General features: G+C 30.7%; 1 protein-coding gene across 1 annotated transcript in view; it reads right to left on the reverse strand.

Annotated features, from left to right (window-relative positions):
* LOC134726423 (uncharacterized) overlaps positions 1–26,648 on the reverse strand; it is a 159,751-nt gene that overhangs the window by 87,770 nt on the left and 45,333 nt on the right. Inside the window, exons 43-75 of the mRNA XM_063590826.1 lie at positions 25,963–26,115; positions 25,274–25,459; positions 24,454–24,600; positions 24,056–24,241; positions 23,213–23,344; positions 22,735–22,920; positions 21,789–21,911; positions 21,216–21,398; positions 20,654–20,785; positions 19,445–19,630; positions 18,694–18,831; positions 17,800–17,988; positions 16,363–16,497; positions 15,960–16,142; positions 15,383–15,514; positions 13,858–14,031; positions 12,772–12,900; positions 12,216–12,410; positions 11,907–12,035; positions 11,076–11,267; positions 10,236–10,361; positions 8,962–9,144; positions 8,234–8,365; positions 7,472–7,660; positions 6,760–6,900; positions 5,859–6,044; positions 5,147–5,293; positions 4,712–4,900; positions 4,058–4,198; positions 3,193–3,378; positions 2,547–2,678; positions 2,003–2,197; positions 1,499–1,531 (exon numbers count right to left, since the gene is read on the reverse strand). Of these exons, the coding sequence (XP_063446896.1) occupies positions 1,499–1,531; positions 2,003–2,197; positions 2,547–2,678; positions 3,193–3,378; positions 4,058–4,198; positions 4,712–4,900; positions 5,147–5,293; positions 5,859–6,044; positions 6,760–6,900; positions 7,472–7,660; positions 8,234–8,365; positions 8,962–9,144; positions 10,236–10,361; positions 11,076–11,267; positions 11,907–12,035; positions 12,216–12,410; positions 12,772–12,900; positions 13,858–14,031; positions 15,383–15,514; positions 15,960–16,142; positions 16,363–16,497; positions 17,800–17,988; positions 18,694–18,831; positions 19,445–19,630; positions 20,654–20,785; positions 21,216–21,398; positions 21,789–21,911; positions 22,735–22,920; positions 23,213–23,344; positions 24,056–24,241; positions 24,454–24,600; positions 25,274–25,459; positions 25,963–26,115 (5,190 nt within the window). The remainder of the gene's footprint in view (positions 1–1,498; positions 1,532–2,002; positions 2,198–2,546; positions 2,679–3,192; positions 3,379–4,057; positions 4,199–4,711; positions 4,901–5,146; positions 5,294–5,858; positions 6,045–6,759; positions 6,901–7,471; positions 7,661–8,233; positions 8,366–8,961; positions 9,145–10,235; positions 10,362–11,075; positions 11,268–11,906; positions 12,036–12,215; positions 12,411–12,771; positions 12,901–13,857; positions 14,032–15,382; positions 15,515–15,959; positions 16,143–16,362; positions 16,498–17,799; positions 17,989–18,693; positions 18,832–19,444; positions 19,631–20,653; positions 20,786–21,215; positions 21,399–21,788; positions 21,912–22,734; positions 22,921–23,212; positions 23,345–24,055; positions 24,242–24,453; positions 24,601–25,273; positions 25,460–25,962; positions 26,116–26,648) is intronic.

A 26,648-nucleotide genomic window follows, 5' to 3' on the forward strand; every position in this document is an offset into this window, starting at 1 on the left:
ATAATATTCAAGATAATAACCAAAAACAGCAATATTTCCTTAAAATTACCAATTTAGGGGCAACAACCTAACAACAAGTTGTCCCATTCATCTAAAATTTCAGGGCAAATAGATCTTGACCAGATAAACAATTTTACCCATTGTCAGATTTGCTATAAATGCTTTGGTTTTTGAGTAATAACCAAAAACTGCATTTAACCTCCATGTTCTATTTTTAGCAGTGGCAGCCATCTTGGTTGGTTGGCCAGGTAAAAAAACACACTTTTTAAACTAGATACATCAATGATGATTGTGGCCAAGTTTGGATTAATTTGGCCCGGTAGTTTCAGAGAAGAAGATTTTTGTAAAAGATCATGGAGATTTACGAAAAAAGGTTAAAAATTGACTATAAAGGGCAATAGCTCCTAAAGGGGTCAACTGACCATTTTGGTCATGTTGACTTATTTGTAAATCTTACTTTGCTGAACACTATTGCTGTTTACAGTTTATCTCCATCTATATTAGTATTCAAGATAATAACCAAAAACAGTAAAATTTCCTTAAAATTACCTATTTAGGGGCAGCAACCCAACAATGGGTTGTCTGATTCATCTGAAAATTTCAGGGCAGCTAGATTATGACCAGATAAACAATTTTACCCCATGTCAGATTTGCTCTAAATGCTTTGGTTTTTTAGTTATAAGCCAAAAAACTGCATTTTACCCCTATGTTCTATTTTTAGCCATGGCGGCCATCTTGGTTGGTTGGTCGGGTAAAAAAACACAATTTTTAAACTAGCTACATCAATGATGATTGTGGCCAAGTTTGGTTTAAATTGGCCCAGTAGTTTCAGAGGAGAAGATTTTTGTAAAAGTTAACGACGCCGGACGCCTTTTAGCCAGGTGAGCTAAAAATGAGAAAGCCTGTTAAAAAACAACCCATCAAACCATTTTTAGCAATTCATGCATTCTTATTAGCTCCAGTCATGCAAATTCTGACACATTTAACCAAATTAAGGGGTCACACATAATTCTTATTTATATACTGTTTTAAAAGCACCCAAGTTCACAGTCAGATAATGGGATTGATATGACAGAATATTAGTCCACATTTTTTTCAGTGCTCATCAAGTTAATTTTTCAGCATTTAAACTATGTTTCTTTCAACACACCAGCAATCTTGCATAGCAACCCACAACAGAGATTGTTTTTCTCTGATCAACATTCCCCCAGATTTAGAATACACAAAACAGATAAATCTGTCTCAAATCAATATTATGTGACATTTATGCAAAATAATCTCGATGCTTTACTGCAAGTAATAAATGATGAGGGGGATCGAAAGCAGATTTTCATTATTAGAGACACACCTTTCCAAAATTTACAAGATATGAAATAGAAAACAGAGTAACTGGATCTGAGCAACAGTTAATTAATAAATTGGACTCAAGATGCATTGAAAATAGGTAGGAGAATTATGAGTGGCCCCTATAAGAAGAAGTTTAAAGATAGCTACATACAGCAATAGACCCATTTGAGGTTGTTATATTCACCTTCAAACAGATAATACTTCATAAATAAATTGATGTTAAACTATATTTCACATTATAAATATGCAATACATATAAATGTTATTGAGAAAATCAACTTGAACACTTAGTTAATATTTTATCAGCTTTAAATCGTAATTTTATATATAAATTATTTCAATTTTTTTTAATTGATTTAAATGATTAAAAAATTAATGAATGTTCATTACTGCAAAGTCAGAAATTATTGCCAGGTTTTTTATTAATGCTTATAATGTGACTCCTTGCGTACTGCAATAATAAGAACTCTTATTCCAATATCTGACATGTAGCTTTTCCTAAAATTGCAATTACTAAACTTGCATCATTGTTCATTCTTCCAAAATCACAATAATTTTTGAATTTCAACATGTCTTAAAACGTGAAGCAAAAACCTTTTTTTTTATGATGCTTGCCCCTCTACAAATCTACTATTGCCTAACAACTAAAACTTACAGAAGGGTCACCATCAGTAGCGGAGGCTTTGAAGACAACAAAACCACTCTGCTGTATGTTTTCGTCTAGATCTCCAACGTAGGGTAATCCCTGGAATTGTGGTGTGAAATCATTCCTGATCACATTGATTGTGATTGTTGCATTCACAAGAGACATCTTTGGTGTAGAACCACCATCTGTTAGCATGGCATTGAACTGTAAAAGGGGAGATAACTGTTAGCATGGAATTAAACTAAAAAGGGGAGATAACTTTATTTAAAACAACAAATCATTTACAACTGTCAAATATGTTTTTCTATAATTCAATGTTTAGATTCTGAAGCATTTACAAATGTACATGAAGGATTAAACAGTTGTTATTTATGTAATAAATACAAAGACGTATATTTGCATATTAAAAAAAAATGTTTAATAAACTTTTTAAAAAATGGTTGCCTCTCAGCAGACAAATATACAAATTTCTTGAATAGAATGTATATCTTCACTCTAAAATCACTACCTTACTAAAATTGTTGTGTTTAATTATTTTTATCAGCACACTTACAGAAAATGATGTCTGTGTTTTTTCCAGTAGTGACTGTTTCAGATAAACAAGTCCAGACTGTCTGTATACTCCAAAGAAATTCATTGCTTCAGTGTTACCATATACATCATAGTTGATTGTGTTGAAAGGAGACTACAAAGAAATAAAATATTATTTAAATATTTTTTTAATGACCGATTAAAGATTGATTTTTCTGGTAAGAAATCTCTTAATAATCTTTCTTTGTTTTTTTTTTATAGATATCTCATAAGCCATCTAGCTGTTGATTAAATGTCTCTAAGATCTGACTCATCACTAACATTCAAACACACTTCGGCTGAAATAAATATCTATTCTATAAAGTAATACTTAAGAAAATTGACAGAAATATATTTTTAATGAACAGATGAAGATAGTTTGTATCAGTAGCTGTTTAAAAAATTTAACAATATTATTATTTCTAAATGAATTTTTATTTTCATGAGTACCAATTTTTGCGTATTAAAGGGAAATGAGTATCTCTTGAACATTTACATTTGTGAATCAAAGTTATAAACCAGTGAAATCCACAAATGATCCGATGAATAATAATGAATCCACAGATCTCCAAGTCATGTACTACTGTATTCCTACCAAAAGTCCACAAGAAAAACACTATTTTACTTACTGCCACATCCAGGTCTCTAGCATTCAGCTGTAAGAAACCAACACCAGGTGTCTGCGTCTCATAGATAGAAGTGGTGTACGAAACATCGATAAACTCAGGCTGATTTAAGTTCCGTTCAACAGTAACAGTCACTGTAGAAGTGTCTGTTAGAGCTGGGGTGCCACCATCTGTAGCTACTATCGGTATCTAATAAAAGAAAGTGTTACATTTAAGCATTTTAAAGTGAACTGGATTCTTTGTTAACAGTCCTGTCATAAACATGAATTTGATTTGAATTATCAATGTATTCAATATTTTGTATTCGTTAATAGTAATTTGAATGTTTTGGTAAAATGATGTGACATTTATTCATCTAATAAAAGAAAATATATAATCTCTTGGTGTGAGCCAAGGCTCTGTGTTGAAGGCAGTACATTGACCTATAATGTTTTTTTTTTTTTTTTTAAATTATTATTTGGATGGAGAGTTGTCTCATTGGTACTCATACCACATCTTCCTATATCTATCTTAGTCATATGCTCAAATATCAGTTTCTGTCAGAAATATGTATATTGTTTAATATGTCATAGTCAAGAAAAGGCATTGAATTCCTGCAAGTGTCTTTGACTTGTTTGAAATAAAGATTTTTTTTTATTTTCATGTCTAAGATGAATAAAAAAAAACTTGGTATTTCATGTCTAAATTAAATTACAGTAAACTTCGCATTTGCAAGTCTAAATTCAATCAAAGAAAACTATTTTTTTACAAATAAGATAAGCATGTTTAATGACCATTACTTTTCGAAGTATATTGACCCTTGTTGTTTATCAACCAACAACCAATCAATTAAAGTGAAAAATCTATCCATTATTCATTAAATACTTACTCTGAATTCTTCTAATGTTGTTTGACTCAATGAAGTCTTAGTTGTAATCCTACCAGTGGCAGCATTGATTTGGAAGAAAGCGTCTGCTTCAGGATTTCCAGAATTGATAGAGTATCGTATTGAAACTGTATTGTATCGACTCTGAAAAAGAGAAAAACATAAGTTCATCTACGGAAAGAAAGTTACACCTCTCCTATCATAATAGGTGGATTCTGTAATATAATCTTTCAATCTGAGTTTTTTTTTATCACAGTCCTATCCAAAAACTAGATTGATTTATTTTCTAGTTATCAATCTTCATTGATGCAAAAAAAATAGCATTTTCACATATGTTTGGTTTCATTGATTTGCTGAAATCTGCATACAAGCCTTTAGAATTTTTTTAATTTTCATTCAACATTTAAATTAGTGGTTTATGTCTATCCACAAGATCTACAACACTGGTATCCTATTAATAATAATGAATCTTCACAGTAAAAACTTTCTAGCAACTGGTCAGAAAAATTCACAGCTGCTAATGAAAATCATATAAAATTTACTTATGACTTCCATACATTTTGATATTTTTTAGATATTGTGTTTTGATTTCAATATTTTTTTACTTTTTTAAATAAAAAAATAAATATATAGACTTATAATAATAATATGACCTACATCAGTATCTGGGTCAACAGCCCTGACAGCATTTGTAACCTCATTTCCAATAGCTATGTTGAAGTTGATTTTGGCAGTATAGGGTTCGTTCTCGAATGTTGGTGGGAACAAATTCCTAATGACAGATATATTCACTGCAGCTCTGTTAGCAGATACTTTGGAGTCTCCATCTGTAGCAGTGACCTCAAACTGAAAAGATCGAAAGAAATAAACTGAATCAAAGACAAGGTGAACAACTTAATATTTACATCTATAAAAGTTGCAAATTTAAGGTTTCAAATAAGACTTCAAAGATTATTTTTTTAGATAAGATTTTCCAACCTTGTTTCGAATCCCATACCTGAATTTTATGTAAAATTGTACTACAACACTGTTATCATTTGTCATTATTAAATACTGTTTAAACCAAATAATATAACTATCTACATAACTTACTGTATAAAACCTTGTATCTGCATTGTCTTGGTATAAGTTCTGACGTACTGTAATCTGTCCGGAGATTGGGTCCATGGCAAAATATAGCTGACCACGACCATTTCCTGTTGTATCTATCCATGAGTAGGTGATAGTGTTGTATGGAGCCTGAAAACATCAAATACTTGGCATAAGTGAATAGCTTATAATAGTAAAATATTGCCTGATGGGGAGGGAGTCTCATCAAGATTCAAGAGTTGATTTTTTTTCAATCATGATTCACAGAAAATAAATTTCCTTGATCACAGATCAAAAATCTAAAAAAATAAAATCTAAAAAAATAAAATCTAGAAAAATGGATCACGATAGCGAAAATGCTCTGATCACGAAGAACGAAAAATAAAACCACCAGGTCCCTCATATATGGCTCCAAAGGTCCTCCATTGTTAAAGATTAGTTAAGTAAAAATAAATGTGAATTTGCAATTGGGTGCTATGTTTTAAGGCTACTGCTTAAGTTTTGAGATAGTGCTTTAGTCATTTTAAAAAAACAGTGTATTATAAAAAAAATAAATGAGTACATCTGGAGAAACTTTCACATGGCAACTACAGGTCTAGAAAGCAGGGGGAAAAACATTTTTCATCAAAAGATATTTCTCGGGTAGACATTGCTGTAGCTCATATAATAAAATATATAAACTCTTTTTGTTAGAAGAAGGGAGATAATCACTTACAATTCTATCCCCGTCTTGTGCATTGACATCTACTACCACACTGTTGAAGGGCTCCGTTTCGTAGATCTGGTTGACATAGGCTAGTTGATCAAACTTAGGGACGTTTAAGTTACGATCTATATTTATCTTGATAACCGCTGTGGCTGACCTTGCAGGGTTTCCACCATCAGTGGCGATGACACGTCCCTAGAAATAAACAGAGAGTTCATATATAGAAAAAATCATGAAAGCAATTTAAACAATCAATCACAAGAATAACAGATTTATATAAATATTCTATATTTTCTCAGTTATATAAAAACAAATCCATTTATTTGATATGTTTGGTACTTGTTAAGAGATTTTCAATTTTGAGTTTTCCTTTTTGAGTTCGATATTTTTGTTATTTTACTTTTTTTAACATCTTTAAAACAAGAAAGAAACATAAGTAGTTGTGTTACCTTATTTTCAAATACACATATTAATTTATGTACAATATAAAATATAATATAAAAAGATAATTTTAATGAAATTTTATTTACAATTTCAATTGAAAGTAATTGTCTTATACCGAGGTAGCACTAAAACTTCTTAAATTTGTAAACCAAAAGTACATACAGAATGTTTTTAAATGTCTAGAAAAATCTAAAAAAAAATAATTCTTGGTATACATTTACTTTTATATTAATTTTAACCACTCTGCTGTTTGACACATCTGTAGTATTGTCTACCATTCTTGGAAAAAAATAGACTTTCTGCTCATCAATATCAACATTTGTAATAAAAACAATTGACAAATTGCTTTTCAATCTAAATGTTGTTGACTGACCTATCAAAATAGATTTAAACAAGAATGTGTCCAAAGTACACAGATGCCCCACTCGCATTATCTAAGAAATTCTAAGAAAACAAAGCCTCATACCTGATAATATGGAACATTTTCTCCTGTTAGTGGTTGTCTGGATCTAACTTCTCCATTATCTACATTGAGGCTGAAATACTGTTCAATATTACTGTCAGAGTCGCCAACTAACTGGTAGGTCACTTGTCCATAGGGTGTTGCCTGTAATAATTTTAAACAAAAATCTTCAGTGATAATTTCAATTTCAGAATGTTCTGTTATCTTAGTAAATGATAGAAACAAAGCTTTACATGGATGTAATAAGCTATAATAACCTTTAAATGTGATTTTCTGTCAAAGATTTACAGTAAACAATAATATTCGACCTCTACAAATGCAATACAATTAATTGAAGAATAAGTCAATAGAAAAACTTTTCAAAATATGGTAGCAAAATAAGGCTTTTTTTTCTTTGTGGGTTTTAAATTTCGTAAATTTAATACCAAAATTGGTATGTCATGTTTAATTTTCATAGTTGTTATTTGTTTAAGATTTTTCCTCACTGGGCAAATTTCCATGAATCTAACTTCTAAAATTTTAAATAAGACCCTAGTTTTCAACTAAACAGTGCCCTTTTTTTGTTGTTAAAAATGAAGATAAAATAGGGTTTTGACTTGAAGTCTTCAATTAATTTAGCAACCAGTATATCAAGCAAAACAATTTTCTTCAAATATGCCTGCAATAATAATTTACATTTACAATGCCTTTCCCACCAAAATAGTTCAATATTTACCGTGCCATCACTGTCAGTAGCAGCCACTCTTTCCACAGAACCACCAACGGTGAAATTTTCTGAGATAGTTGTCTCATAAGATGAGATGGCAAATGATGGTGGATTTTTATTTCTGGTAATCGTTATGGTAACAAAGGCATTATTTCCTGTCTGTGATGGAGTTCCACGATCTTTTACTGATACAGTCAACTAAAATAAAAAAGAAACAATTAGTGACTATTAATGAAATGAAAATATTTCTTTAACTTTACTTAAAAGATATATCTTTAACTTCATAGAAATAATATTCTATTTATGGATAATATTTAGTTCTAAGAAAGCCAATATATTCAATTTAATCCATAAATGGTAATCAATTCAAATTAATTAATGTAACTGTAGTTTCCTATTCTTAAACACAGATATCAGATCATATCAAAATGATAAATACTGATAAGTTTAATTCTATTGACAATAAAGGGAGACACATTTTTTAATGATATATGTTTGCTTCTTCATGCCATATTTATTCCTTAATGGAATATGTTTGAAATGTTGGCAGGTATGCATTTGTTTTTGTCTTTAAATAACATTAAATATTGGTATTATGTAACAATTTTTTATGAATTTGTATAGGCTACAACCATGGAACAATTGAATTTGTTTTATATTGTGGACAAAATTGCTCTTTAAAAAGTTCAAATTTAGAGCTACCATGTTGGAAATCCTCCACAAATATTTACAGATGGCAGGTTTGTAAATGATCATAGTCAATAGTATTACCTGGTACTGGTCCACATTAGGTACTTCAGTCAGTGGTTTTGACACATATATAACTCCAGAATACTGATTAACACCAAAGTAATTAATTCCACCTGGTGGGTTGCTGCCAGTGATGGTGTACTCCAATTCATGCTAAAATTAAAAAAAAAATAGAAGATAGCAGCTAAACCTAATTAAGTCAAAATTTGCAATAATAGATAATAGTTGAATAACCTATGTATCAAAATGGCCGAAAAAAATAGAGATTTTAATGTAATCAAATTTACATATCAATCCAAGATTCAGTGCAATAAATACCTTCATGATCACTGATGTCATTTGATGGATTGACAGATAATCTTTGTACCGTCTACTGGAATATTTGTGGAAATTGCAGGTACACAGGTAAATCAAGAAAATTTTTATGTTCAAAGAAGTACATATTTTTAAAATCTTGTCAAAACCATGAAATTCAATATTAAAAAAAAATATAAGTTTTCTTCTATCCTCGAAAATTGATTCCCATGAAAATAAATGAATCCACAATATATGATAGCAGATGACAGACACCTGACAGGGTTGAAGTCATAAAACTTTTGCTCAGTGCTTGGAGCACAAATATCATGCTCGAAACATAAAATCCAGTATTTTGATTGGTTGATTCCTGAGTCTGAGTACAAAAATCGTGCTTGAAAGTTAAGACCACAAGGCAAGGAATTAACAGAAGACCTCAGTACCAAATTACTTACGTTATCTGCATCAGTTGCTGTGAGCTGTACAAGACTGAGTCCTACTGGATAACTTTCATTTATTACACGTGTATATGATGTGGGAGCAAAGGCTGGTGGCGCTGGATTACGATTGACAGTTATAGTCAAGTTCGTCTTATCTTGGTCCTCTGGGTACTCCATGTCATAAACTATCAAACCAAGCTGAAATAAAAATCAAAATAATGTTGCATTATGGGAAATTATAATGCTGACTTTTGGATAAATTCTCAGATGTTTTTAAAATACATTTATCACAGTTATCTTTTCCAATAAAGCAAAGTTTTAAATTTTTTTGAAGCAATCAAAAAATATTCTGTTCATGTAAAAAAAATTATTATACATAGATGCCAACCCCTTTTGACACAATCAGTAACAAACTATCAAATTTTCAGTATTTTTGAAAAGTTTTCAGTAATCATTCATAAACTTGCATTTACCAATAAAAAATACTGACAAGTGGTTACAAAGTATGTATGTTCTGTATCTTCCTCCTTTAGTAGGAGCACCACCATGGGTTATGGTGTAAAAAGGAAGACATTTAACACACTGTATCGGTACAGATTTAATGTGAGCATTTGCCTATCCAGTCTCCCAGCCTAAAGTGATGTGCACTAAGATTTTGTCGTTCAACATGTTGTCTCTAGTATGCTTTTCCTTCATTAATTGTTCAGATGTTCTCGACTCGTACATTTTCGTTTTGTCAAGGAGAAGTAGAGAAAGGAGGAAAGCTACTTCATAGAATGCAAGTTTGCCTCTTCGGAAGTCAGTTAGTTCCCAACAATACTTTGATAACTCCCGAGAAACCGGAAGCATTACATTGGCATTTTCTAAATACCGAACCAGGACGGAAAAGTTATGATAAAAATCCACGTTTCAAGAAATTGAAAGGCGATGATTGGGAATCCGTAATTATTCGACTTTGACCGTAATAGCGTAGTTTTTATCGCAAAATCGGAAAAACTACGGAAAAATCGTAATGGTTGGCATCTATGATTATAAGATAAAATGAAATATTTTTCCTTCATATAAATAAAAAGTGACAGATGTGACTTGAGCCAAAAAAATTCTTGACAAGTTTTTTGACAATTTGCATATTTTGTTTCAAAAATCACCCAGGAACAATTTTATGAATATTGCAACAAAAATGTGACATTACATCATTTTAAACCAAAATATGTTTATTCTTTTTATTTTACAGAATAACATATTTTTTACAAGTATATTTCTACAAGTTGTTTATGTTTAATACTTACTGTGTACGTTTGTTCTATGGCTGTCTGTAAGTCAGCATTATAAACAGTTATTACTCCACTAGTAGGATTTACAGTGAAGAAACCTGGAGCAGCAGAGAAATAGTCCACTTCAAACTTTAAGGAACTCTGTCAAAAAAAGACAACATTGTGATTAGCAATTTTTTTTGCTGTAACTTTTATAGAACATTTCTTGAATTTTAACTCTGTGTAAACCCCTGTGAACTGTTTTTTTTTGAAAATTTGCCACTTTATTTGTATACAGTTAAATGCAAAAGTGCAACCTCAAATTGTTAAAATTCTGAAACATTTGTTTTGATCAGTAACAAATGAGTTCAAAGTCATGATAATTATACATTCAGGGTAAAACATTGCATTCTATTCCAAATATTCATTTCCTAAAAGAAAAAGGTATTTCAGTAGAGTATGTTGTAAATAAAATTTCATATTATATTTTTCTTCATTCATTTCAGAATAATAGTGACTTGGAACTTAGGTTTACTGCACTGAGGCTAGAGCAATTTTTTTCTGATATAAATATAGTATGCCAGAATGAGGGGCTTATCTATGTGACCAATAGGTGGTCTAAGAGGGTGATAAGAGAAGTTTCTTGTTGGTTACTTTTTAATAAAGTATCATTTCGCAGCTACAACTCTTGAACTGTTACCCTCAGTGAAATATCTACGATAGGGCTTCTTTCCTTTTCACACCCCCAAAAAAATGTTATGCCACTATTGTCAAATCTGTTACTTTTTGACAAATTACATCCCCTTTCAAAATTCATAGCTCCACCCCTGACAAATATCTCTAAACTTGTTTCTTTTATAATTTTCTACTACTTACTGTGGGTGCCATATCTCCGTCCAAGGCTGTTGCTGTAAACATGGGAACATTTATAGCCTGGTTATAATTAATAGTCTGTGTGTATGGTGTATTGGTAAATACTGGAGATTGTAGGTTCCTGGTCACCCTGATGATAACAGATGATATATCAAACTTCTCTGGATTGGAATTGTCAGTAACGTTAACATTAAACTGAAAAGAAAATATCACATGGTCAAGATCATACTTCAGATTTCTTTATTTCTTTAAGTTTTATTTTATTCATATTTTTTGAAAAATACATTCAAAATTTTTTCATCTTATACCAGTATTTAAATTTTGTATATCAGAGGCACATTTTGTCTACAAAAGATGAATCATTGACAATCAAATAAAGTACAAAATTTATATTATACCTGTCAAGGCCAATATTTTACATAATAGATAAAACTTTTTTTTCAGATGACGTCTGCTAACAAACTAAACATACAGTGACCTATAGTTGTTAATGCCTGTGTCATTTTGGTCGTTTGTGGATAGTTGTCTCATTGGCAATCATACCATACCTCCTTTTTTATATGCTCTATTTTGTTGATATTCTTACACAGTTAACCATGTGTAATCTGACATGAGAATTCATCTACCTACCCTGTATGATGACGTCCACTAACAAATTATACATGCACTATTTTGTTGAGATCCATACACAGTTAATAATGTGTAAACTGACCAGATAATTGATCTACTCACACTGTAAGATGTTGCCTGCTAACAAACTAAATGTGCACTACTTTGTTGAGATTCATACACAGTTAACCATGTGTAAACTGACCTAATAATTGATCTACTCACATTGTAAGATGTTGCCTTGCCTACATCTGTTGTTAACAGTTTTCCCAGAGTAATTTGACCGGTAGATGGAACCATGTAGAAGTAATCTGTGACTCCTGGACTAGAGACAATACTGTAGGTCAAAACATCCTACAATAAAAAATACAAAATAAGTACAATGTTTACTCTTCCTATTTTCTACTTTAAACCAAAACACACAAAATGAAACAGAAAAATAAAAGAGAAAATTGTTGAAATCTACAGTGTGCCATTTCTTTCAAATTTTTAAATTTAGAAAACACCTCACTACTTCAAATTACTGGTACCTACCCCTATATCAGCATCAGTAGCTGACACCTTAACAACTGGTTCCCCAAGACCTAGTTTTTCTGAGATTGCTGTAGGAGTTGTATACTGGTTTGCAGTAAACTGGGGAGCATTCACATTCCTCGTAATTGTAACAACCAGGATTCTTTTAATAGTCTGCCTTCCTTGAGGGAAATTTCTAGTGGCTTGAACTTCAACCTAAAATGGCAAAATTTTCTATTTGTAGTAAATTATCCCTAAACATGATGTTATTTCTTAGGTATGTTCACACTTTTTCTTACCCAATAATATGTAAATATAGATTAAAAAGAAAGCACTTTTAAGGAAAAATTGAAATTTTACCATTTTTTGTTGCCTTGATAACTCATGGAATGAAGAAGTTTTCTCAATTAAAATTCTTTTCAATTTTTTGCATAAAAAAACATTGAAAAGATTCTGAATTTATAATGTATCATACAATAATGTATTTCTGTTGTGGTTAACGGAATAATGTATCTCCCTTTAATGAGAAGTGATTTGTAAAACAGACTTTTAAGAAAGGTCAAACTGTTATTCTTACTTCAAAACTTGGTCGCCTAGATGGATCTGATGTTAATAACTTTTTCAATGTTAAAGTACCACTGTCTTTATTGATTTCAAAGTAATCACCCGCATCAGATAACCCAGTAATAGAATACTCAATTCCAGGCTGCAAAAAAATCAAGGTAATTTTACTACAAGATTGTCATTTCTAGTATTACTAAATTTCTGTAGTACATACTCTAATATAGTGTTATTAACTGGCTGTTTCTGTATTGGCACTGGTATAGATTCAAGGTTTGCTGTATTGGCCTCGAGACCCGTAGGGTCGAGGGCCAATACAGCTGACCGAGAATCTATACCAGTGCCAATACAGAAACAGCCAGTTCATAACACTTTTATTAAATGATTATAACAGAAATAAAAACCGGAAGTGAACGTCCCGTATTAGCCCATGGGCCTATACAGCTTTTTTCCCGCTTTTTTCTGTATTGGCCCTGTTTTTTTCGTTTCAAAACTTGAAGACGTTACAAAACATTGCACATCATTTAACCTGTTTATTTTATTACTTTAAATTAAAAAATATTATACAAATGTTTTTATGCATAACGATACTTCCAAAGTTAAGTAATGGCGTAAGAAAATTGAAAACCGGAAGTGAACGTCCTGTATAAGCCCTAGGGCTAATACGGCTTTTTTCCCGCTTTTTTCTGTATTGGCCCTGTTTTTTCCGTATTGGCCCTGTTCGAATAACAATTTCAAATCTTGATTTATATCGACAGTGGAACGTTTTTAGTATTGCACAGGCTGATTTATCCGTATTAGGGCTTATTTGCTCATATCATTTAATAATTCATTTTACACATCTCAAATGAGTAATTTGTCAGATTATTTGCATATTTGATCAATGCAATAAAAGTATACTTAATCAATATAATTCGTAAAATTGCACAATCAAAGCTAAATATACTATATAACGTTTTCTTTCATTCTTATCGTTTAAAATATCTTACAAAAAAATCTTATCTGAAAATGTGTGTAAATTCATAAGCCAATCTCTTTCAAAAATATTATTACTGCTGCAAGTGAATTATAAAAAGCGCATGGTCAAAGTCAAAATACTGACCGGTGGTGTTGCCTGGATTGTCCGTATCAAAGCACCTGTAGCTTCATTCTCTGTGATAGTTTCTGTCCAATCAGTTGTTACCCAATTGAGTGTGGCATCAACAGAGACAGTAACAGACAGGGTACCAGTAGTAGACAGGGCAGGTTTTCCTCCATCTTGTGCACGAATCAAAACCTGCAAAATGGTGTGTAAGTAAGGTTATGAGGGACAAGGTATGATAAGGGGCGTTTTTTACCTCCTTCCGGAATAAGTTTATATATAGATCATTGATAGCCTTTGTATAGAAACTAGACAAAACAAGATTTTTTTTGTTTTTCAGTGAAAGAAAGGTTACCTAGCAAAGATTTTATTAAATAGTCAAATCATCACATATGCATTGCTTTCTCATTACAAACTACCGATACTCAAAACAGAATTGTTTGTTAAACAATAAATTTGAGTGCAAATGAATAGACAGGTCAATATAAGTTTAATAAAATGCTTAGCAACAACCTAGCAACAAAAATATTGCCTAGCAGGTCCAAAATTTTGTTATTTCTGCCATATGAGGTCTAAAATTTAGCATTTTTTAAAAATTTAGGACATGAACACCAACGTAGACCACCATGATATTTTATCAAATGAAATATACATGAGAGTAGAGTTGATGGTTGATTATTTCAGGATGGTCTATGTTGGTGCTGGTGTCAAATTTCGTTTCCGAGATTTAAGCACGTAGCACAATAAAATAAGGTACTATGCAGATGAGCATACTCTGCAGTTCATTACAACCACAGGATGGATTCCAACTTCAAAGTTTCAAAATTCTGGAAAAAGGGGGTCTAGAAACAGCACTTATCATACCTTGTCCTTTCAATATAGTTATTAAAACACAAATATGTACATGTATTTATTTGTGTTTGTAAATGTTTTTAAACTTGTAAGAGTTTAAATTGTAGAGAAATTATTAATATTGTTATTTGTTTTTAGTTCTTTTTGTACAAAATAGATTTAATGTTTGAACATCTTGACAAGAAGTAGCCAAACAAGCCATGAACCATGTATGTGAAAATGTCTTCAGCTTCCAAATAAGCCATCATACATATCCAAGTTGAAGATATGGGCAGGGAATTTGAATAAAATTCTTCCATTAACTACTACTATTTTTTGTCAGATATTAGGAATCCTCTAGTTTTATCAATGCAGTGCCATTAAAATAAATTCCCCACTAACTATTACTTTTCTTTTCATAGTTCTGTTACATATTGTTTAAAAATCCTATTAATTCCTTATTTTTTTTTTAAAGAAAAGGGGTGCTAGTGTTAAGTGTATGAAAAGTCTAAAGAAAATAATTCCCCACAAAATTTTCAATGGCTAAATATATCTATTAAACAAGTACACATACCCTTTATTTTTTTCTGCATTTTTTTTATTCCTTTATTGAAATTCTTTCAATTTATAAGTCTTTTAAAAGCTTGTTATTTTGAAACAGAGTTCAAGCAAACATCCTTAAAAGAATTTTGCACATTTACTTAGATATACTTACAGTAAATGGACTAATATTACTGCCAGCAATAGATGACTTCAGTGACACCACACCTGTGTCCGGCTGGATGAAGAAGAATGGAGAAGCTGGAGTATTTTCAACCAGAGAGTAGGTTATCTCATTGTACGGAGCCTACAATGAAATAGAAGTGGCATGTGTTCACGTATACATTACAATAGAATATAGGAGCATACAATGGAATAGAAATTGCATGTGTACACGTATACATTACAATAGAGTATAGGAGCATACAATGTATAATAAATTACACTTATACATTACAATAGAATATAGGAGCCTATAATAGAATATAAATTACACATATAACATAAATTACAATAGAATAGAGGAGCCTACAATGTTATATAAATGACACATGTAATTATATTACAATAGGAAATAGGATCATACAAAAATCATCAGTTTCTGGACAACTGCTGCTTAGCCTAATAAACCAGCACTGGAAACATTTTTTAATTGACCATGTATAGTGACCTTAAAAATGGTCTTATATGCTGTCTCTGGTTTAAAAACTGTGTGTTTTGTACCATCTTAAATGATGAAAAATATATTTTACCTTTGGATCATTATCTTGTGCTGTTACCGTGGTAATTGCCTCACCAACAGGGGTATTCTCCAGAATTGTTGTATTAAATGTTCTGGCAAAAAATGGCGGAAGCATATTCCTATTGACATTAATCTGGATTGAATCAATGGAATTTCTAGGAGGGGAACCACCATCTTGTATAAATAGCCTTATCTAAAATGAAAAAAGTTCATGAATTTGATATGTAATTAAATGTTCATAAACTGTTTCCAATATTTTTATATTCTTTTAATGAAAAACAGATTCTTAAATATTTGCCTGTACTTCAATGTTATCATTCATTAAAAAAGATAATGAATTTGCTTAAATACGGTTTATATGTAAATACTTTTATATTAAAAATAATCTCAAATAGTTGCAAATACCAGCTTACCGTATAACTTTCAGCAGAATCTGCTGCTAAAGTGGCAGCATCTGCCACTCTGATCGTATTTCCTTGAAGTTTAAAAATGTTGACAGCAGTGGCTCCATCTCCAATAACTTGGATGGTGTATGTGTTGAAAGGATTCTGGAATCAGAAATTATCTTATTATATAAATGTGGGTTTATTTTCATGGAATAAACTTCTCTGAAAAATAATCTAGTCTTAAGTTCAATCTCATTTCACATTTTAATAATAAAAAAAAAATATAAAAATTATGGCATAAATCTTTGTTTAGGAAAAAAGCAGGAAAATTTGAAAGCAATTTTTTTTTTTTGCAATCCCATTAATATTTCTAGAAAAATGTTTTAAAGGTGCCAAATTATTCTATTACAAACAACGAGGGAAAATATATGTACTGAATAAAAAAATTCAGATATTCTTCTTCCTTTTTATATGTAAAATTCACACCCAAACTAACATAAGTCATAACTAATTTTCAACTTTAAAATATTTTAAAAACATCAATTGTTAATCTAACACAAAGCAATCTGAAAAAAAAAGACAATTTATTACAAATACCACTGTCATATTCTTACTCTAATTTCTTTGAGAAGCATAAAATTTCAATTTCCATTTTAGATACCTTACAGTTAAAGCTGTAGCAGTAAGGTCATTGTTAACAGCTTTAGTGCAAATAAATTTATTTAAAAAAAAAAGCAACATAAAATGATCAATCTTCCGCACATGCAAATAAAACATTTTTCTCCCGTTAAAATTGAAAACATAGAAAAAAATCAACAAGGAACAGTCAAATAAAGCATCAATATCCCAACATTACACTAGAAATTATTCTGTCATCTGACATGCAATTTTTAGATCCATCACCAAACATTTCAAAACGTTTCAAAACATTTCATTTGTTATTTTTCAACTCATGCTTTTTTTTTTTAACGATTTCCTCCCATTCCAATACATACTGTACTATTTCCAGCACTGTCTGTCAAATTCTGTTTGAAATGACATCAATCTTAACTTTAAACTTTGATATTGAGAGTACAAAAATATATGTCAAATCAATTACGTAGTAATACTTTTTACCAAAAAATATTTACTGTAAATAGTTTTCTCTGTATGACCATAATGATTGAGAATTCATTGTTACATAGGAAATATGATTTATTAATTATAGTTTATACAATACATCTTCCATTTAAGAGTTTAAAAGTCTTAGTGAATTTAGAGTTTAAAAGTCTTAGTGAATCTATTTTTAGGTACATGCATTCAATTTATTTTTAGATTCTATTAGCAATTACTCCAAGAGGGTTGTTTGTGTATAGCTGATCTAATTATGTTGTATGTAGGCAACAAAGAAATCTTAAGAAAGTGATATTGTGATATAGAAAAAGAACGGGAAAATGCACAAGTTCTATAGTTGTCCATACATACCCTATCGTCGTTATCAGTGGGATTGAATGTTGTCACAATTGAGTCGTTATTAATTGTCCTATCAATCCTGACAGAAGTGGGAAGGTTCAGTTGTGGATCATTCAAGTTACGGTGGACTGTTACCGTGACTGTAGCAGTATTGGTACCAGCCTGAGATGGTGTTCCTTTGTCTTTTACTGTAACCGTGAACTGCAGAAAAAGTTTTAATGTTTACATGTTTCAAAAACTTGGATCAGTCAACAATACATTTTTATAACTTGATTAGAAATTTTTCTTTTCATAAAATAAGATTTCAAGAACTATTAAAGCCTCACACTGAAATTCTTGTTTATTTTTCCTGTAAATAATTATTCGTGCGCACATTTATCATTCTGTGTTGATCAGCCAAAAACTTTAATTTAAAGTAACGATAAGTACTAATTTTCTATTTGAGGGAAGAGGAATCATGACTATTTTACAGTTTCAAAATAATACAATTTTTGTGAACATTATTAAATTATTATTATAATTACAGTATTAAAAACTCTAAATTCTACTGCGAATTAAAGCCCAAAAATGCTTTTTAATAAACACAACTTGAACATATTTCAATTGACTCATCAACAATTTAAATTTCAAAAAATTTCAAGAAATAAAAGTTACAAAAATATTTTTTAGCTCATTTTCAAAGAGTTGATAATCTTCAGTGTAAAGAAAAAGATATACTGTGGATATCTTTATTTTCGTGTTTATCAATTTTCGTGGTTTTGCCAATCTCTGTATACAAAGTCTATTGAAATATGTTATTCGTTGAACATTTGAATTCATGGTTCACATGAACCCAAGAAATCCACCAAAATTGGTATCCAACAAACAATTATGAATCCACAATATAGTAGAATATTTTCAACTCACAGTGTAAACTAGTGTCTTATCGGAGTCGGCCATCAAATACTGTTTGACAGAAACTTTTCCATTGCTAGGATCAACTTGGAAGTAGGTCGAGTCCTTGGCATCTCCAACTAATGTGTATTCCAATTCATTGTGTGGTGCCTGTAGTTTGGAAAGGTAATATTAAATGTGGTCATATGTGTGCAATGTTCATTTTAAATCTGGGAATCTTGAATAAAAAATTGAAGTAAAACACAACAAATTCATTACAGCTCCATTGCAACATCAACAATGAATAAATATCCTATCGAATGAGGTTTTTCGTTTCTGTATTCTCTATTTGTTTTCTTTTTTTTTCTTTCAATTCTTTAAATATTTTGCCTCCTTATCATTTTATCTATATATTTAAGTACCCATTTACTCTCTTTTCTTGATTTTTTTGCCAAATTTTCTCTATTTTTTACCTTTTTTTGTGGATTTGGCTATACTTTGATGTATAAAGGTTTACTTTTTACAAACTTTGACATGGATCGAAAATTGTCTCGTTAGCAAGTCTTCTCAAATCAATGTTGTAAGGGATCAATTCTTCTCTATTTCATAAACCCATCAAGACTTTAAGAAATAAATGTGAAATTAAGCTTATAAAGATGCACAATATGAAGTTTTCAAACTTTGACCTCTTGTGACAAAATTTGGAAAAAAAAATCTACACAAATTTTCACAAAATATAACTTCTTCCAAACAAATGAAAAAAATAAAGTTTATTTCCACTTACTATAGAATCCCCATCATTAGCATTGACATCAGCTATTTCTACACCAGGGGTTTGAGTTTCCAGGATATCTGCACTATAACTGGTTTGTGTAAAGAATGGTGCATTGAGGTTACGAGTCACATTCACCAACAGGATACCAGTTGCAGACTTAGGTGGGCTTCCTCCATCTTGTGCTACTACTCGTACCTGTAAGAAACATATAAATTATTCCATGGATTTTAATATTTCTGTATTATTTATAGTTCACTTGTTCCTTATTTTTATGTTTACAATGATTTCACTTACAAATTTACTTCTGGATTCTATTTATGATCATAAACAAGCTTCTGTCCAAGTATGGTAGAAATCCAGGAGATTTTAAGAAAGTTATTTAAATTGTTATGTCTTGCTAACGGACAAACGTCAAAGGTTCAACAAAAATGAAATATAAAAAAAAATACTGCATCTTAATTTTACCTGCTATTTCAAAAAACATTTCAAGGAAATATACACAACTTTGACTATGCAGGGCTGAATACGGTAAACTCTTTTGCTATTTGAGATTTATCAACTCTTGACTTAACATTTTGTAATCTCCGACCGACTGATATCATTTAAAAATATCTTCTTTTCTGTGACATAGGATATTGTCTCTAGCAAAATCAACTTAAAGGGGAACATTTGTGTTAACAAGTAATCCCAGACAAATATCCACAAATCTCCTTATATTTTCAAAGTGATTATCATTAGGTTTTTTTCTTCTCTTTTTTGTGTACATATGTTTATGAAAATTGCAAATATTACTATTTCAAATAGCATGCTCTAACACAGAAAATTGGTTTTTATAGAAATTGTAATACTTAATTTAAGAAATCAATATTCAAAACATGCTCATTTATGATCTAACAAATTAAAAACAATTAGGAGATAACTGTATTGCAAATTAAGTTTACTGGTGACGCGTTAGCGGAGACAGTAAACAGGGATTTGCGACCATCAAATCCCCAATTAATGCCGTCGGAGCATAAAATACAATATTGTTATCTCCATTCTAATGAAACTGACAGAAAACAACGTTAAAACATGTATTTAAAATCTGTCATATGCCGTCTGCGCTTGCGCGTATGTCCCATAGCATCAATTGTCAATTGATGCCATGTAAATAAGTGACGTTATCCAATCAAAATGAACGTTACAAACGTTGTTGCATTAGAATCTGCTTTACAATACCTGATAGTATTCTCCTTGATCAGCTTGCAGATTGCCAATGACTGCTATACCTCCACCATTTTGGTTGATTGTAAACAGTGTGGTAGATGACTCATCACCAATTATGCTATAACTCACAGTACCAAATGGATTCTGTCAATAACAAATTACTCATAAAAATACAAATATTAATTTGCGTGTTATTGAAAATTCGTAGAACTTATCTTTAAAAGATCAATATCTCATTTATTTAGTTCTATGTTATAATTTTATAAATGAATTTTCCATTTTACCGAATGAATTAGGAATATCAAATTCTGTGTTCATTAATGTTCACACAATACTATAGCAAAAACAGTACATGCTTTCAAAATTATTTTGAAATATTTCATCAATAACATAAATTCTTTAATCAAGTAAACAGTGCAAGCACAAGATTATTTTTTTTTTTTAAATTCCACCATTAGAAGGGAACTCAAACAAATCTCCTACAGTGTTCTTATTCATGCAAGTTGAGCATAATGAAAACACAGCATATGTATAGTATATGACCTACACATCACATGACATAATTAATACCTACCACTGTATCACCATCAGTAGCGTTTGCTGTGAAGAAAGTACCAGACTGTGTTGGCTGAATTCTTATACTGTTTGGTAGGTTGTTAAATACTGGCGTCTGCAAATTCCTCTGAACTGTAATGGTCACAGGTATGTTCTGACTTCTGCCTGCTGGCGTGCCACCATCTTCGGCATAAATATTGAACTGGAGAAAAAAATGAGAAATTATTCATTTGTAACTCTGTCAAATTTCTGAAAAGATGTTAGCAAGTTGATTAGGACAAACCATATTTACATAACCAGTAGTTAAAAACAGTTTAAAAATAAAATAAAATTAGTTCACACACTTATTATAGAGAATCCTTAAAAGACTAATGGCAAAAAATGTGAAAACTTATTTTTTTTTACTGGCAAACCTACTCAAATTACAAATACTTGTTATTATTATTGTGAAACCTAAAATCTTTTTTTTTTCACATTTATAAATCAAATTTCAAAATCTATTAATCTATTACAAAATCTAGGAATTGGAGTTCAATCCCCTCCCACACCCCCTTAAAAAAAAAGCAACAAAATAGAACTTTCATAAACATACTGTGAATGTAGTCTGTGTTTCTCCTGTAAGTGTTCGTCTTACAGTAATCCATCCAGTTGAGGGATCAACTAAAAATCTGGCATCACCTCCATCTATTTTGTAGTTTACAAAGTTGTATGGTGACTGAAATACAAGATAAATTTACATAAAATATGAAAGTCATCTAAAAAAACCTATAGAGAATACAAAATTCAAAAATGTCACTCTTGGTTATAATTATCAAAAGAAAGTCTAACAAAAACTTTACTTGTAGAAGTTTTGTAGAAAAAAAGTAAAAATAGGCTGAGGGTGAATGTCAAAAAATAACATTGCACAATCATTAAAAATTTCAGAAAAAATAAATGTTAATGTGCAATATATGAATCATGTTTTAAATTTTTCATCTATCAGCTGTGAAGATATTGCAAGTGGGGATATGTCTTTATTATTTGTTCATTGGCTTGATATCCCACATCACCTGATATCCAATTTCTCGGTATCCCACATCATCTGATATCCAATTTCTTGGTATCCCACACCTTTTTTATTCAAATGTTACTAAAAAATAAAGAATGTGTTCAATTGATGGACTAGGGCAACACTTGATGACCAACAACTGCAGCTGTGACATAAAAAGGAATTTTATTCTAAATATTCAACATCCAGTCCTTCTTGTCATAACTCTTACTCATGAATCATGTGGTCTGGCTGAGAAGCAGATAAAACCAATGAAGCATTTCAAACAAAAAATATCTTAAGTGATGCATGAGACCAAAATATTTGAAAATCCGAATCAAACAAATAAATTATGTTAGACTGACTAACATCCGCTTATAGCAATTTTACAAACACTAGTTTTGACTATTGAGAAGTTTAGTATTTCCTTAACAATAGAACTTAATTAAAGCGTTCAGCTGATTTTTACAGAGTTATCTCCCTGTAGTGTTATGTACCACCTTAGACTTACATCAGAGTCTACATCTCCTGCAAGAACTTGAATGATGGAAGATCCAATGTCCTGATCTTCTCTCACAGTACCAGTGTAGGAATTCCCATTAAATACAGGAACATTGAAATTTCTCTTCACATTTACTGTTAACACTCCAACATCCTCCAAACGTGGAACACCACCATCTCTAGCTCTTACTCTGATCTAAAAATATATTGGTATCTCATTAACATAAAAGAATGTCATATTTTTCTACATCCCAATAGAACAAGTATTCTTTTTTATTTTTAAGTAAATGTACATTTATAAACATTGATAGAAAATTTGATTTTTTCTTTTTTTTGTTTTTTTATGCCACTTTTAAGCACAGTTTTGGGGCTAAATCGTGGCAACAAGCTTTTATTTCAAAGAAAACCACTGACCTTCCATAGGAAAACTGACAACTGTTGTCAATTCAGATTGACCACTGAGGCCCCCATTGCTAGAAAAATCTTACCTTATAACTTGTTGTAGTCAGTGGGAAAATAGTTGTAGCAAGGGAGATAACTCCTGTAGATGAGTTTATTCTGAAAGTTAATTCGGCACCGTCATCTCCAGTGATATCATATTCAATTGTGTTGAAAGGAGCCTGAAACAAAAATATTGTCAGAAACGTTGAATTTAAATATTTTATTAAATTAGACAAATGACAAAGTATCGAGAGTAGATATATATTGAAATTCTAGCGTGAAGTTCACCATGTCATTTTCATCAGAAAAATCTGTAAATTCAGAAATTATTGTGAGGGTTTTTATGAATGCAAATAATGTGACCGAGCGAGTGATTATTTACAATAATAGCATTCTGATATCTGATATAATTATCTCTAATGAGATTTTCCTGTAATTGAAATAACTAATCTCGTATTTTTGTTCAATTTTCCAAAAAAATGGCATTAATAAATGCACACAAGGATTTCTGAATTTACAGTAAAATAATGTGGTATGATTGCCAATGTGACAACTCTCAAAAAGACCACAGACTATGTTACCTTCACACTCTCTGGAGTCAGAAGTTACTAATTTGAAAATAGTCTATTGTTAAAAAGAGATATGAGGTTAACCTAAGAAAACATTGCTCAATAAGTAAAGGTCTCTTTTACACAATTTACTGATTGAATATCCTAGTGATAACAAGAATTCAGCAAAACCTACACTGGATTAAAAGTACATTTAAACAGGTACCTTTTCTTAACAAAATCAGAAAAAGAAAAGTACTCAATTTTTGCTGTTGAATAATTGTGCTTTCCAATAAAATATTGAATTGAATTGAATTGAATTGAATAATTCTATATACTTACAACAGTGTCTGCATCTGAGGCTGCCACATCATAAACATCTCCAGTTCTATTGTGGAATATCTCAATGGTATTATCCAAGTTTGTTATGATTGGACTATTACGATTTCTGTTTACTGTAATAGCTATCTGAGCCGTGTTACTTCCTGTTAGTGGTGTTGCTCCTAAATCGGTTGCTTCTGCATCAAACTGGACAAAAATAATTAATAAATTGCATTTAATTGTTGCGGTGGACTAAAAGTATTAAACAATCTGGTCTTTTTCACTTTTAGAATCCTTCAGTTCTTAATCGGCATAATTATTTAAAAAATATAATTCTGTTCTGAAAGTTATGCCAAAGTTTCAGAAATCTCTTTTTACTGATTTTCATTCTTCAATAAAGAAAATGTATATATACTCACATTATAAGATCCCCTCTTACTGGGGTCATTCATGAGTGACTGTCGTAATTTTACTTCACCAGTCGTATAATCAACCAAAAAGTAATTACTGGCCTCCAAGCTACCACTATCTTTACTCATCAGATATCTGGTTATATTGTTGGGTGACTGAAATAAATAAATTAAATAAGGCCGTTAGTTTTCACTTTTGAATTGTTTTACATTGTCATTTCAAGGCCTTTAATAGCTAACTATGTGGTATGGGCTTTGCTCATTGTTGAAGCTCATTGTTGAAGGCCGTACAGTGACTTATAGTTCTTTATTTATGTGTCATTTTTGTCTCTTGTGGAAAGTTGTCTCATAGGCAATCATACCACATCTTCTTTTTTTATATAAAATAAATACTTTTGAACTTTCACTGCTTATGTTCCTTTTATTTTTTCCACTTAATAATTGCTTTCTAAATTTTTATATTTCAAAATAAATTTAATATCATTTATAGTTAATTTTCATTAAAAGAAAATGCTGAAAAGACAGAAAATATTTCTGGTTTTAGGTTTTTATCAGTACAGCTATATCTACCCGTATAAAAGGAAGCACACCGTATAAAAGTAATGTGGATTCATTATCATTTGTTGGATATCAGTTTTTTGTGGATTTGGTGGGTACAGGTGAACCAAATATTCAATAAACTACACATTTTCTATAGTGTTAAAATCACGAAATTAAATATACACAAAAAAGCAGTTTTTTTTTCAAACCACGAAAATTGGTACCAACGAAAATTAAATGCCCAGTACTTTCTTCATTCTTTTTCTGATCAAGTTTTTTACAAACTTACTCTCATATCATTATCTGTGGCGTTTAATTTGACGATAACTTCGCCAAGGTCTGTTAATTCGCTAATTGTTTTGGTATAGAATGTTGGAGCAAAGACAGGTCGGAACAAATTTCTATTTATTTTGATGACAACCACAGCAGTACCAGACATTGCTGGGGTACCTCCATCTTTGGCTTGAATTCTCATCTGCAAAAACAAATAAAAATGTCAATTCAAATACTGTAAGTTTAGAAATTATTACAAGGTTTATATAAAAGGGAATAATGTTACTGAGAGAGAATTGCAATTATAAATACTCAAATTCTGAAATCTGATACATTTCACTAGATGCAGATTTTTCTAAAATCGCAATAATTCATCTTGTATTTTGTCTTAAAAAATTTCAATTTATTATGCATGCAACTATTTCTTAATTTACAGTACATTAAATTTTCTTTCAGTGTAAACTGACTTCTAGTTTTAATATATCATTAAGGAAAATTTAACACTAAATTCCATAAATAACCTTAGTAAATGTAAAAAATTAATGAATTAATTATACATGTATATGCAAGTTTTGTGAGATGAAAATTTCACCAATTTTGGACATTGTTAATTTTCTCGGATCAAGGACTTATATACGTCCCTGCTCGGATGTAGTAACTAAAAACAAATATATTCAAAAATCTGTGAAAAAATTCTACACTTACCGTATATGTGTCTAAAGGAGCTGTTGTTAAATCAGTCTTCACTCTGATTTGAGCGGCATCGTTTCCGCTAAAATCCTTAATCTGACTAAAGTTAAAGTATGACTCAACATTCCCATCTCCAATGACCGACAAAGTCAGATTGCCATATGGTTGCTATGTAAAGGAAAAGAAATTTTCAAATTCACAGTATTATGAAATTTACAGTTAAATTATATTTTATGTAGTTTCACAAAAACTTGTATTTCTATTTACAAACTAATGAAAGAATTTGACAAATAAAAAAGTAACTCGTTTGAAAGTATAATTTCTATGGAATTCCAACACTTCTCATTTTAAGAGGTTCTCCATTAAAATGAACTTTTGAGGGTTAAAATGAAGTTTAATATTTGATCAAAGGTTGACAATCATACATATTGTGTGTACAGATTCATTTGTGAAAAATTCCCTATAAAAACTATGTTGTTGTGTGGTAGTATAAAAGTCCCTTCAAACTCAAAGTTTAATCTAATGTTGAGAAGAAACACATTTTTTAAAGAGTGTAGAAATGCCCTTTATCGACAGACGTCAAACGGTCATATACAGCTAGGGTTAGCATCAAATAGATTAAAATTTAACCTTGATTTGTCAGCAGTCTCAAATAATTATTGTTTGGAAAAAAAAATTACCATGATTCGTCAAAATCATTT

The sequence above is a fragment of the Mytilus trossulus genome, chromosome 7 (genome assembly GCF_036588685.1).
Source record: "Mytilus trossulus isolate FHL-02 chromosome 7, PNRI_Mtr1.1.1.hap1, whole genome shotgun sequence".
Lineage (NCBI taxonomy): Eukaryota > Metazoa > Mollusca > Bivalvia > Mytilida > Mytilidae > Mytilus > Mytilus trossulus.